This window comes from Coffea arabica, chromosome 4e (genome assembly GCF_036785885.1).
Source record: "Coffea arabica cultivar ET-39 chromosome 4e, Coffea Arabica ET-39 HiFi, whole genome shotgun sequence".
NCBI classification, from domain to species: domain Eukaryota; kingdom Viridiplantae; phylum Streptophyta; class Magnoliopsida; order Gentianales; family Rubiaceae; genus Coffea; species Coffea arabica.
In genome coordinates, this window is record NC_092317.1 from 48,119,080 (window position 1) to 48,131,465 (window position 12,386).

Here is a 12,386-nt window from a genome sequence, read left to right on the forward strand (position 1 = left end):
ACTGTGAATGGTAGGAACTACGTGTGACTTGATTCCCTGTTGGGATACGTAGGCAGCTTAGAGGGCAACTTCTAAGTTCAGTTACAATTATATAAAACTAAATCCTTTGTCCGGATGATTCTTTTGATAAAAAAAAAAAGGAGCGTTCATCTTTAAGACAATTCGAATTATTTTGTGACATATACTTGAAAGTGTATTATTCAGATTACCAAATTATTTGGATAATTATCTTTTCAAGTGTGATCAAAATTATGCAAAGATAGAATTGTTCATACTACAATTGATAGTCTAAAATGGTGGCTATCGAAAAAGCAAATAAAGACGAGGACGTCTGCAAGAATGTGAAAAAGAGAGAGCAAGTTTCATTATGAAATGTTTATGCACATAGCTACACGCTTTGAGCAGGTAACAAAAGATGAAATTTGAAACAAAGTAAAAGATTGCAACTATTTCTAGAATTCAAATAACGACAGCTCCTTTTGGTTGCTTTCAAGTAACGCTTGCATCTTGTCCAAAGTTTGACTCTCCTCAGCAAGTAGGGGCGGGGAATTCTCGATCTTTCGAACTTCATTTTGTAAGTCGACCATCACGCCTTGCACTCGGGTAAGATCATCTTGCTCTTCTCGTAGCAGTGAAAGCGTCTCCTTCCTGTGAGTATCCAAGAACTCAAGTCGCTTCCTCAACTCTACTTCCTCGCGATCAATCTCCTTAAGCTTCAACATGTGTGTTGAGATCTTCTCTGCCTGTTGTCTCTCCTTACTCTGAGCGTCTCTAAGATGTTGGGTAGCCGTAGAAAGCAACTCATCATATGATTCAGCTGGAATTTTATTTGAGAGAGAAGATTTCACTGCAACGTAACGAGCTGCATTTGCAAAGAAAGCCTTTAAAAGGCCTTGCAAATTTGAGATATCCGCGGCATTGAAGCTTTGCATTTCCTCTATGATTTCGTTGGCTTTCATTTCAAGTGCAGGCATGCGCTCTAAGGCTGTTTGAGATATCATCACCCTCAAGTTATTCCACAACATTTGGATATAGTCTCGACGGCATGTTGAGATCACATTTTGGGGGCAAAATTCAGATACTCGAGGTGCCCTTGGCCACGATGGTGGATCGAAAATTTTGAGTTTCTTTTGGGCCGATGGAGTCATATGTTCCACCTTCTGTGGCGTGATTTGCTGAATCACATTTCCATCCTCTACTGCCTTTTTGGAATTCTCACTAGCACCCATTTGTTGGGTAGAACTGATCACTTGTTTGGCCAAAAGTTCAAATGCAGTAGGTCCTTCAACCGATATTTGACTTGGTTCTCCATCATCAATGAAGATCAAGTCTTGATCATCCAACTGTAAGGAAAACGTTATGAGACAAATCATGAATATGAAATTGACAAGTAGATTTCAAATGCTAAATTAAAGAAGGCAAGGGGGGTCCTTACAATATTGACACGGCTTATACCAGGCACAGATATATCCGGAATGTCTTTAAAGAGTTCCTTAGGATCTAAACCAATATCATCCAAAGGGAAAGTCATTACCTTGGACTTCTTGCGCTTCCAATGCTGGTCCGTGCTAGTGGATTGCTCATCCTCCTCATCAAAAGGCTCGCTCCTCTTCTCCTCATGTGAATTGCAAGAATCATGATCAATGGCTTTCACAATTTTTGAGGGAAGACGAACTGAAGTACCCTTCGAAAATTGTTCATTAGGGGTAAGGTCCTCAAGGGTAGCAACCTTGTTGTTTGAACTCTTCAAAATTTCCTTCTCGTTTCTCACAGTCTTTTGCTTCATCTCAAGACTGTTGTCAACCTTGGAGAGATTGTTCAGATTTGCAAGTTCCTTCCCTTTTGACCTCTTCTGCTCCCCACTTGATTGGATACTCTTAATCAAAGTATCACGCCCTTTGAGGAGGTAATCATCATGTACCGTAGACCACCATGTTTGAAAGCCTGAAGATGTGTGCTTGCTAGCATTCAAGGGATAGCTAGGAAAAAGTATCTTTGACTCTGTTTTACTACGAATAGCAGTGCGCCAGAGTATTCGACTCAAGTCATAATTTGTGGAACGCACATCTGCCCCGAGTTCCTGTGGAGGAACTTGATAAAACCCGAATTGTCGCGCGAATCTATATGGACTATATGGCTCAACAAGGAAATCCCCTTCAGCATGCAAAACTAAGTAATTTGAGCAGGCGCTTACAAAATAACTTAGTTCGAGATTTGCTAGTTTGCCATCGTCAATAAAGAGTTCATTGCGATTCTTCACAAGAGAAGTGATTCCCCAAGTTACTTTATCTCCCTGATGAATGAGGTCGCGAGCACTATTTTCATCAAAGTATCGTGCGCCACCCTCTCCAGAATAGTTGGTCATGGTAGGTCCAGGCATGGTATTTGGAGTCGAATAATGGGTAGAGAAATAACTCGCTAACCAAGCATATACGTAGTGCACCGGAAAAGCCGCACGTGCACATCCTGGGGTAGCTGAGTTTGAAATTTTATCAAGCCCACGGTATATGCTTAGCAGGACAGGAACAGCAAGGCAAGTCTTACGACCGGCAGCCATCATACTAGCCATTTTGAAAGTTGATGGTCTAATATAGTGGGGGTCCTCATCTGGTAAAACAAAGACACAGAGCCAGCAAGATATAAATGCTGCAAGATAACTCTCTTCTCGCAAGTGAAGTTTAACTCCTATGGTATTAAATACACCATTGTCTTGACTTGAAAATTTGCGCGGTTGTCCAATTTCGCCATCCGGATTTTGGGTTGCTTGAGCACGAGATGCCCTCTTTATCCTTCTCTGCTTTGGCTTTGAGTACCTGGTTTTGCCTTTAAACCAGAAATTAATCCACTGGTCAGCAGAAACTCCAGCTTTGTTGGATTCCCCACGTTGGAGATGATGTAAGGCTGCGAACAGATACTCACAACTTTGTGGAATATGCCTTAATTTCTTTTCATTAACCCCAGTTAGCTCCTCCGCGCATGGGATTACCTCTTCATAGATACCCCCGATGATTGGAAGTCCCCCCAACTTGTGCAAGTCCCAAAGTGAAAGAGACAGTTCTCCAACAGATGTATGCAAGGTATTAGTGTCCGGACACCACGCCTCGCAGAATGCTCTAAGTACATGGAGGTTCCTATCATATGTGAAAAGCGAAGCATATAAGGCATCAAACAAGCAATTTTCACGGAGTTCTTGTTTGTTCCTGCCGAGAATATCCTCCAACCACTCCCAATAATTCTCGATGTAACTGAATGCACCACTGAGTCTCAAGGAAGGACCCCAATGTGCATCTCCATCTATGATCCGCCTGCCAAGGGTCTGAAAAGGAGTTGTCCTTGGCTCCTTATGATGAATAAGGGATTTCAAGGAGTGAACCTTCGTGCCATCATCTTGAGGAAGGTCGAGTGACCAATTCTTTAACTCTGGGTACTGGTGAGAAGGCCACTTACCTGAGTAACTTCCTTGTATAGGGGGATGCACTAATAATTTCGTTCCTTTGTCACCGGAGTCACCATCGCTGTCAGTGATAAGGAGATACTTTTCGTTTGAAAAAGCGACTTCCTTGAACACCACCATTGCATCAAGATTAACCTGCAGCAAAAGGAAGGAAAAAGAAAGTTTGGTTAAAATGGCATGGTCGAAGATAGTAAAAGCTTCTTGAATTTTTGGGTGAGTTTTATTGAAGTGGGTAGTCGTGTCTTATTCTTCATGTACTCCTCAAGCCATAATATGGCTCTCGTGGGAGTTTGCGGTTGCACCTTCTTCAAATATTGGTCGCACCTCCTTGGTGTACTCCTCAAGCCATAATATGGCTCTCGTGGGAGTTTGCGGTTGCGCCTTCTTCAAATATTGGTCGCACCTCCTTCATGTACTCCTCAAGCCATAATATGGCTCTCGTGGGAGTTTGCGGTTGCACCTTCTTCAAATATTGGTCGCACCTCCTTGGTGTACTCCTCAAGCCATAATATGGCTCTCGTGGGAGTTTGCGGTTGCGCCTTCTTCAAATATTGGTCGCACCTCCTTCATGTACTCCTCAAGCCATAATATGGCTCTCGTGGGAGTTTGCGGTTGCGCCTTCTTCAAATATTGGTCGCACCTCGTTCATGTACTCCTCAAGCCATAATATGGCTCTCGTGGGAGTTTGCGGTTGCACCTTCTTCAAATATTGGTCGCACCTCCTTGGTGTACTCCTCAAGCCATAATATGGCTCTCGTGGGAGTTTGCGGTTGCACCTTCTTCAAATTTCTTGGTCGCACCTCCTTGGTGTACTCCTCAAGCCATAATATGGCTCTCGTGGGAGTTTGCGGTTGCGCCTTCTTCAAATTAAATGTCCACCATACAGGATGTGTCGGGGATCCTTCTTTCATATCACAAAAAAAAAAAAAAAAAAAAAAAAAATTGGCATTGACAAGAAATAAAAGCCATAAGGTATGTGAATTACCTTAGTTTTTTGAACTCCAAGAGCTATGGTCCTAAAATTGTGGACACAATTGGAACAACAATTTGCTCTAGCAGAAATGTCAACGTCTGCTGCAAATAAAATAAAAAAAAAAAAAAAAAAATTCGTCAAGCAATGAAAATTTTGCCTGGCTTCGCAAAAAGTGACATGCAAAAGAAAGTTGTGATGCGTGGCACGTGTTGGCGAGCACTTCGTGCTAGCTACCAGTTGAATCAGCATGGAATTATATTAAAACAAGAGGGGACCGTGGACTTGGCCTAGCTCTACATATTGTGGCCTGAAACAAGGAAAGATGTCTTGCATGTAAGACAACGAAGAAAGCTTGAATGGTCTTGGAATAGGGACACTTATTAGCTAAATAATGGCATGAAGTAATCATCTGGCAAGCAGCCTCACCCTATGGTATTGGTGAAAACAATGTGAATGTGCCGCGAGATGGGTTTTGTCATGTTCAACTTGATGGGTCCAGCAAGGTTTATCGTTTTTAAAAAAAAAAAAAAAAAAAAAAAATCATGAATACAGGTGGTTATGCTATTGTGAAGTGATTCATTGGCCCCAATTTGGTGAATAACCAGAATAAAGGGTCATACCATGCAAATTTCGAGAATTCAAGGTTCGGGAAAGACTTGATTCTCAATGAAAGCAAGAGCTTTCATACGATCTTATGGTGAGCCAGGTTTCATCCGGCAGTACAAAAAAAAAAAAAAAAAAAAAAAGTAAAAAGAAACGGAATTGGTGCTTATAAATTTCGTATCTTCATATGATGCCAATTCACATGCAAAGTGACAATGAAGTCCGAAATTGACTTGAGACAGGGGGTCAAGCATGAATCAAAGCCAGGCAGTCCCTATGTGCACTAAGTCTCATTGGGTCAATTGAACAAGCAACACATGCAATTTTTCAGCAATATAGGGTGCACGAAAATTAAAATTCCAGCAATGACAAACGTGAGAAAATCGAATTTCTTAGTAAGAGAGTTTCCAGATGAGATTGCGAGTTACCTGGGGTGAAGTTCACAAATTGTAATTCCCCAAGAAAGCTGGAAAATTTCGGTCTGAGTGAAAGCTGGAAAACTGCACAAGCTAGAAGGCTTCGCAAATTGTAATTCACCAAGAAGGCTGGAAAATTTTGGTGCGATTGGAATAGTATCAAGACGAAAGCTAGAAAACCTCACAAGCTTGAGAGCTTCGCAAGTTGTAATTCTTCACGAAAGCTGGAAAAAATTTTCGGTATAGCTTCGGGCAGCTCTACCTCTGTATATAAAACTCATATACGCTAGAAAAGAGGAAGTCAGTTTCTCATTCAATTGAGGAAGCTGGTGAAATTTGGGAAGTGCCGTGTTGCCGAAAAACTCGTTTAGGCCATGAGTTGGTCTTAGCACTTTCTGGTTTCAGTATCTTGCTTGACGCTTGAGGGGTTTGGAAAGTGAAGCAATAGGGGTTTGATTGAACAATTGCTCGGAAGCTCGTTTGCCTAAAGGTCCGCGATTTGTCTCTTGGGACATCTGGAATTCTAAAAATCAATGAAGCCATCTTGCAGACAATACCATTGGTTTGATAATTACCAAACCACTTCGATGATACAACTACAATTTTAGCATCTTGGGTTCAGTTTCCAAAAGTCATTCGGTTGATAGTTTCCAATGGTTTACAAGTTGATTTTAGCAATTGTCGATTTGCTCCCATGGTGTGTGATTCTGGGCGGTGGACCTATTTTGATTGGTACGTGAAAGTAAAGGTCAGAAGGAAAGAAATCACCTACCTTCTACACCGTCCAATAGTTGGTTTTGGCAATTAGCTAATTCATTGCAAGTGCTCAATGGATTTGGCAGTGCTCAATGAAGTTTGTTCAATTCCGAATGCATTCGGCAGTACTCAATTCAGCAGGCACTTGCCCAATTACCAATTCATTGCAAGTGCTCAATGAATTCGGCAATGCTCAATTTGGAAATAATCGAAGGTGGTATGTTTCTAATTCTCTTGGAATCAATTGCAAGTCAAAAGGGAAAATGGGCTCCTGTCTCTTTAAAGCATTGAAGCCACGGCAGTATGATTCTATACATGAATCAATTGGAAGCTACAAGTTTCGGCAGTAGTACTTCTTTAAATCAAGTTTGAGAAATCAATTCCAATTTGGAAGCTACAAGTTTCGGCAATGGCACTTCTTTAAATCAAGTTTAAGAAATCAATGCCAATTTGCTTGCGAATAAGATTCGGCAACCATCAATTTTGTTTCCTGGTTTGAAACCTCATACAAGGTGGTGAGAGTTAACATGTTTGGTTGGCGGTTACCTAAGTTAAGAAGGTTCCAAATATTTGTGACCAGTTTCTCATAGCATTTGGAAATATAAAATTCAATGGGTTTTGCTCCTTCAAATCGAGCTGGTGCCAGGTTGCAAAAAAAAAAAAAAAAAAAAAAAAAAAAAAAAAAAAAAAAAAAAAAAGAAACCGATGGCCGTCTGGAATTTGCAAAGGCTGGTTATAACAAGATCATGAACTTGGAAGCTGCCAAATTCGAGTAACTTCCAATTAGCCGAGATGCGAATTGGAAATTATCTTTGATTTAGCAAGTCTGCCGCATATAATTTTGAGTGCCGAAGTGTGAAGACATTTCCTAATCTTTGCACCACGTCTCGGCTCTCGAAAGTGGAAGTTTCATGATAAGTATTCCACCGAACAAAGTGATAGCCATGCTTTGATTATTAGATGTTGGGCGGTGCAATGGTCATAGAAGTTTCCCAAATGCACGAGACTAATTGCAAGCAACAGTTTCATTGTAATCACTTGGGTAATGATCCTACGCATTGCACCTTGGTGTAGACCACACGTGATTCAAGGGAAATCAGCCTCCTTATATTAAACAAAAAAAAAAAAAAACAAGTACTTCAAGTCTCTATTTCAATCCTTGACAAGCAAGTCCCAATTGAGTCTTGAAGTGGGGGCATTTGTAGACAAAGAAAATTTATTTAATTTATTTAGTCGAGATTTATTAAATTGATCTTGATTAAATTAAATTAAATTATAGAAGTCCATTATGTTTTGGACCGGTAAATTGGGCCAATATTATATGGGCTATTAAATCAAATTAAATTCATAGTGTCCATTTAAGTTAGAGTGAATTAATTGATTTATTAATTCACAATGGACTATTTGGGTTGGCCCATTATTTAAGCCCAAGTTAAATGGATTTCTTGAGTAACAAGTGATCCAAAATGCAGGAAGATTCTGAGGGTTTTCTTGAAGACCTAGCCTACATATTTTGGCTATAAATAGAGGTCTTCCCTCAAGGCAAAGATAGAGAAAAAAATCCCTAACATTCGGAGAAACTTTGTCAAATTCCCTCAAGAGCTTTCTTCCTCAAATCCAAATCCAAATCAAGTCAAACAAATCCTCCTGCTATCGGTGTTGAAGACTCGAAGTTCCAAGTGCTTGACGCCATCATCAAATCAATTGTTTTCTACGCCGAAATTGTAGGAAACACCCTTTCGTGCTGATTGAAGAAGATGAAATGTTTTCAGCTTTACTCCTTAGCATTTTTCTGATTTTTTGTTTTGACCTTTAACTTGCAGTTCCTATATTGCCCTTAATTTGGTGGTGATTTTTGTGTCAAAAAGTAGTACCGCCACAAAAGAATGAAATTGGCTACTAAATTTAAGTTGAAGGACTAAAAACATCTAAATAAAAAATGAAGGATGAAATTGATTTAAGTAAAACAGTTTGAGGATTAAATTGGTCATTTTCCCAATATTATTCTACAGGAAAATGGAAAATTTTGTGAACTTATTCAATGATGATCATGTTATATTCTCCGCATTTAATTATTTAATATTAGTGTTCACATCATAAAATCGCAAAATGGCCCAGCCAAATCTCTCTGAAAAGGTCTGTCAAGTATATATATATATATAAGTCCTTTTCATAACACAAATAGCCATAGACTTTCTCTCCTTTTTTTTTTTATACGTAAACATAACTTTTTTGTTGATATTCAAGAAATTTGTACACCTTGGTAAGAAACCAAAATCCATTTTCTAGCCAGGGAAAAAGCACAAAAAAAGGTTATACATTACACTCTCTACTCCTTATCTATACAGGATCAATGAATAAATATACCTTGATCGAAATTCCGAGCTTTAGACACTTCCCAATTTTTAAGAGCCCTAGTCTACACTAGGATTTCACAATTCTCATGGCTTTGTCTTTTTTTTTTTTTTTTGTGATATCATGCCGTGCCGTGAGAACACTGTAAGAATATTCTTTTTCTTTTTCTTTGTTGTTAGTACAAAAGTCACGTAGCGGAAATAACATTAAAAATCTTACAAATAAGAAAGGCATAGGAGAAAACAAAATATTCTGTTTCAATTTACTAATTTCCCTTAACTACAAACTTAGGACTTCAAGTCCTTAAATAGAGAAATATAATCACAAATCTTATTCTAATTATAATATCAAAATATGACTCAACTCTATTTCCTAAACCAACTGTGACAACAAATTTAATATAGTTATCAAATAACAAATCAATTTCTAAAACTATTAAGATCCTAAATATGCTTAGTTAAAATATTTCAAAAATGCTTCCTTTAAACCAACTCTTAATTTTGTCATCTCCAATGCCATTACGAGTTTCAATCGCTTTTGCAAGCACTGTAGCAGTATAACTCAAGTGAAACTCCAATTTGTAGCTGATTCCTATCTGCATATTTGCATGTGGAAGTGGACTATCTGCATACAATTTTGCTGCTAATTCTCCTCGATCAAAAAAGTCATCCATATTGACCTATTCGCAATTAGAGCCACCATATTTCCTTGATTAACAATCAGCATAACTTTCAACTAATAAATCATACTATTCATAATCTTCTTTATGGTAATAATTTCCACCATTAACAAATTCTCTCTCCATGGCAATTCAAAGCAATTTACGTACATTCACAAAATTTTTCTTCTCTGCTTGAATTTCTTGGTTTCCTTGGCTTCAAATTTGATCAAACAACACTATAATAATCGACGATCTGATAGGACCTTTTTCCTTTGATCACTATACAATTTTAACAATCTTAATAGAGTCCCTTGGACTTTTTTTAGACCTCTATTCAATTAGGGCCATTTTTTCCTAATTCCAATCAAAGAATGACTACTCCAAGACCAACTCTCGTTGTCCAATTTTTCAATATACGAGTACTTTATCACAATCTCTGTACCCTTGGCACAGGTTTCTCTATCAAAAATTCTGCACACCCTTCATGCACCATAGATACTTCAAGATCAAACTCTTGAACTTAAGGTTTTGATACCACTTGTTAGTATAAAAGATCACGCAGTGGAAGTAACACTAAAATCTTACAAATAAGAAACGCATGGGAGGAAACAAAATATTTTGCTTCAATTCACTAATTTTCCTCAACTACAAATTTAAAACTCCAAGTCTTTAAATAGAGAAATATAACCACAAATCCTATTTTAATTATAATATCAAAACATGACTCAACTCTTTTTTCTAAATCAACTATGATACCAAATCTATATAGTTACCAAATAATAAATCAATTTTTAAAACTATTAAGATTCTAAATATGTTTGATTTAAAATATGTCAACATTTGTGATATGAAATCCTCCTCCTCCTCCTCCTTCTTCTTCTTGCACATTTTTTAACAAAAATATAAAACAAAAAAAGAGAGGATGTGTTACTACTGGCTTGAATAAGTGTATTTAAAAATTACATGAAATAGAATAAGAATTGTATATTCTCAGTCATATAAATTTTGTTATCTTGTAGAAGAAATTTAAAATCATTGATTGTACACAGACTAGCTAGACAATTGGTTGCATACAAATAATTGGGAGACAATGTGACTTAACAAGGGCCCTGATCACCGGCATTCTAAATCTGAATATTCTAATGTTACACGCAGTAGCACTCCAGCATCTGCTGCAGTTATGCAGTACTACGTAATTATATTAAATGTTATTCTCTTTTTCTTAAAATTATTATGACTTCTTATCATGTGGTGTTACCAGAGCATACTAAGAAAGAATTCCAAGAGAGAACTACATAATCACGCTATAGTTTCTCCTGATGGATGGAACAAAGTCGCATTGGTTAATTCTATTAGCTTAAAGGTTATCATTTGGCATTAGCATAAACGTAAGTAGTAAGAATGTTTTTGAAATAATTGGGTGCAATCTGCTACTAGTATGAATTCATGAGTGGATAAGGATAAGTTCAGAATATTCTTTACACTCATAACTGGGTATCGGAAAAAGTCAAGGACAAAAAGTTAATAGAAACTTATCCTCATATTCTTCTTTGACTGCTCAACATAGTCCAAGTCTATGCACGTGAATAAAGAAGAAAAAATCAAATTTAAGTAATATCTGTAACTGTTTGCAATTTTCTTAATCAGATCCGGACCTATAAGAGAGTAATCGATCCAAACCCAAATTCAAGTCTAAATCAAAATCTATCCAAACTCATGTTTGTGTGCGTATCACTAAATTTGTAAATTAATCTAATATTCTATGGTCATTAGATCAAACAAAGTAAGACTTTATGACTATTAGATTAAAGGATACGCTCTTAACCTAACAAAACACCACTTAATCCTACCTTTATATTGCATTCAACTTCTTGAATGTTAATTTTATTATTTGAAAACAAAAATTGGATAATATTCATATTATTTTTTAACTCTATATATTTTTAAAATATTTTCACTTAAATTCTTTATTGTATGTTCAAAAAAATATCCACGGACACCCATTGGATACTCAAATTCATGAGGGTCTAGATCTGAGTTTGCTTTTCAGACCCATAAGGGTTTGAGTCTAACTAAAGTTAATGAGTATGAATTTGAATCAAAAAAACCTAACATAGATTCTACCTATTGACATGTTTAGTTCCAACTATCTGTTATGGCTTAAGCCTACAAAAAGAAGCAAGTGCCTCCTATAGAATATGGAATTCATAAAGTATTTTTTGTTCGTGTAAGTAGAAGGGTTTGAATTCGAAACCTCTCATTTACACTATCTCTCCCGAACCACTCAACTCACCCCTCCTCCAATAAGGAATAAAGTACATCTCTAGTTCTCCCAAAGAAAAAAAAATTAAAAAGGAACAGAAAAAAAAACCTTCAAGTTTATGGTTAATGTGATTTTATATCCTTCCATTATACCCGAATTCTTACATCTGTCCATAAACTTAAAAGTGGGACAAATTAGTCCCTAAAGTAATCTAGCCCACTTAAATAAAATCTATCAAACTTTAATCTCTAAAATATGAAATTTGTCCCATGTTAATTTTTAAAACATATTATATAAAGTTAAGGACTAAATTGTCTCACTCTGAAGTATAGGGACCAAAGTGGGAATCGGAATACGTTCATAGGGTGCAAAGTAATATTTAACCGTAACGTGAATTCTTTTGTTATCTTTTTGACCATACTGTCCTTATCGTCTACCACTTGCTAATTTGCTGCGATGTATGAGTCCTACTGATTCACGAAATGCTGATCTGTGTGGGCAGCAGATATTTACACAGTATTAAGTGCGCACCAACACCGGAATTGGGTTTCACTCTTATTACTATATCAGATAGTTTCCTGGTAGCTTTGTTTCAGCCTATGTTTTCAGAACCGGACCGGATAGCGACTCGGCTGAGGTCAGGGGTCAGGGGTCAATGGGTTCGACCGGGGGTCGATAGGGGTAGGGGTGAGCAATTACGGTAAATACCGATTTACCGACCGAAATCGATTTCAATTTGGTAAATCGAATTTGGTAATTCGGTAATTCGGTCGGTAAATCGGGGATATAGTACTAGTTAAAATCGAATTAGGTTCGAAAACGGTTTTATAGTTTTTGAATTCGGATATACCGAATTCGAATTAATTTCGGAATTCGAGAAAGGTGGGATTAAGGTGAATGGGAAG

General features: G+C 37.5%; 1 protein-coding gene across 3 annotated transcripts; it reads right to left on the reverse strand.

Moving 5' to 3' along the window:
- Positions 1-342: 342 nt before the first annotated feature.
- Positions 343-6,850, reverse strand: LOC140006150 (uncharacterized). 3 transcript variants are annotated; one of them, XM_072048031.1, is made up of 4 exons: positions 5,459-6,850; positions 4,440-4,525; positions 1,436-3,589; positions 343-1,343 (listed from the first exon to the last, which is right to left on the reverse strand). In XM_072048031.1, the coding sequence occupies exons 3-4, from the start codon at positions 3,572-3,574 to the stop codon at positions 453-455; spliced, it is 3,030 nt and encodes a 1,009-aa protein (XP_071904132.1). In that variant the 5' UTR covers positions 3,575-3,589; positions 4,440-4,525; positions 5,459-6,850; the 3' UTR covers positions 343-452. The 3 variants fall into 3 exon arrangements, with proteins under 3 accessions (XP_071904132.1, XP_071904133.1, XP_071904131.1); XM_072048032.1 differs by having other exon boundaries at positions 1,535-3,589; positions 4,440-4,528; XM_072048030.1 differs by having other exon boundaries at positions 4,440-4,528.
- Positions 6,851-12,386: the final 5,536 nt, after the last annotated feature.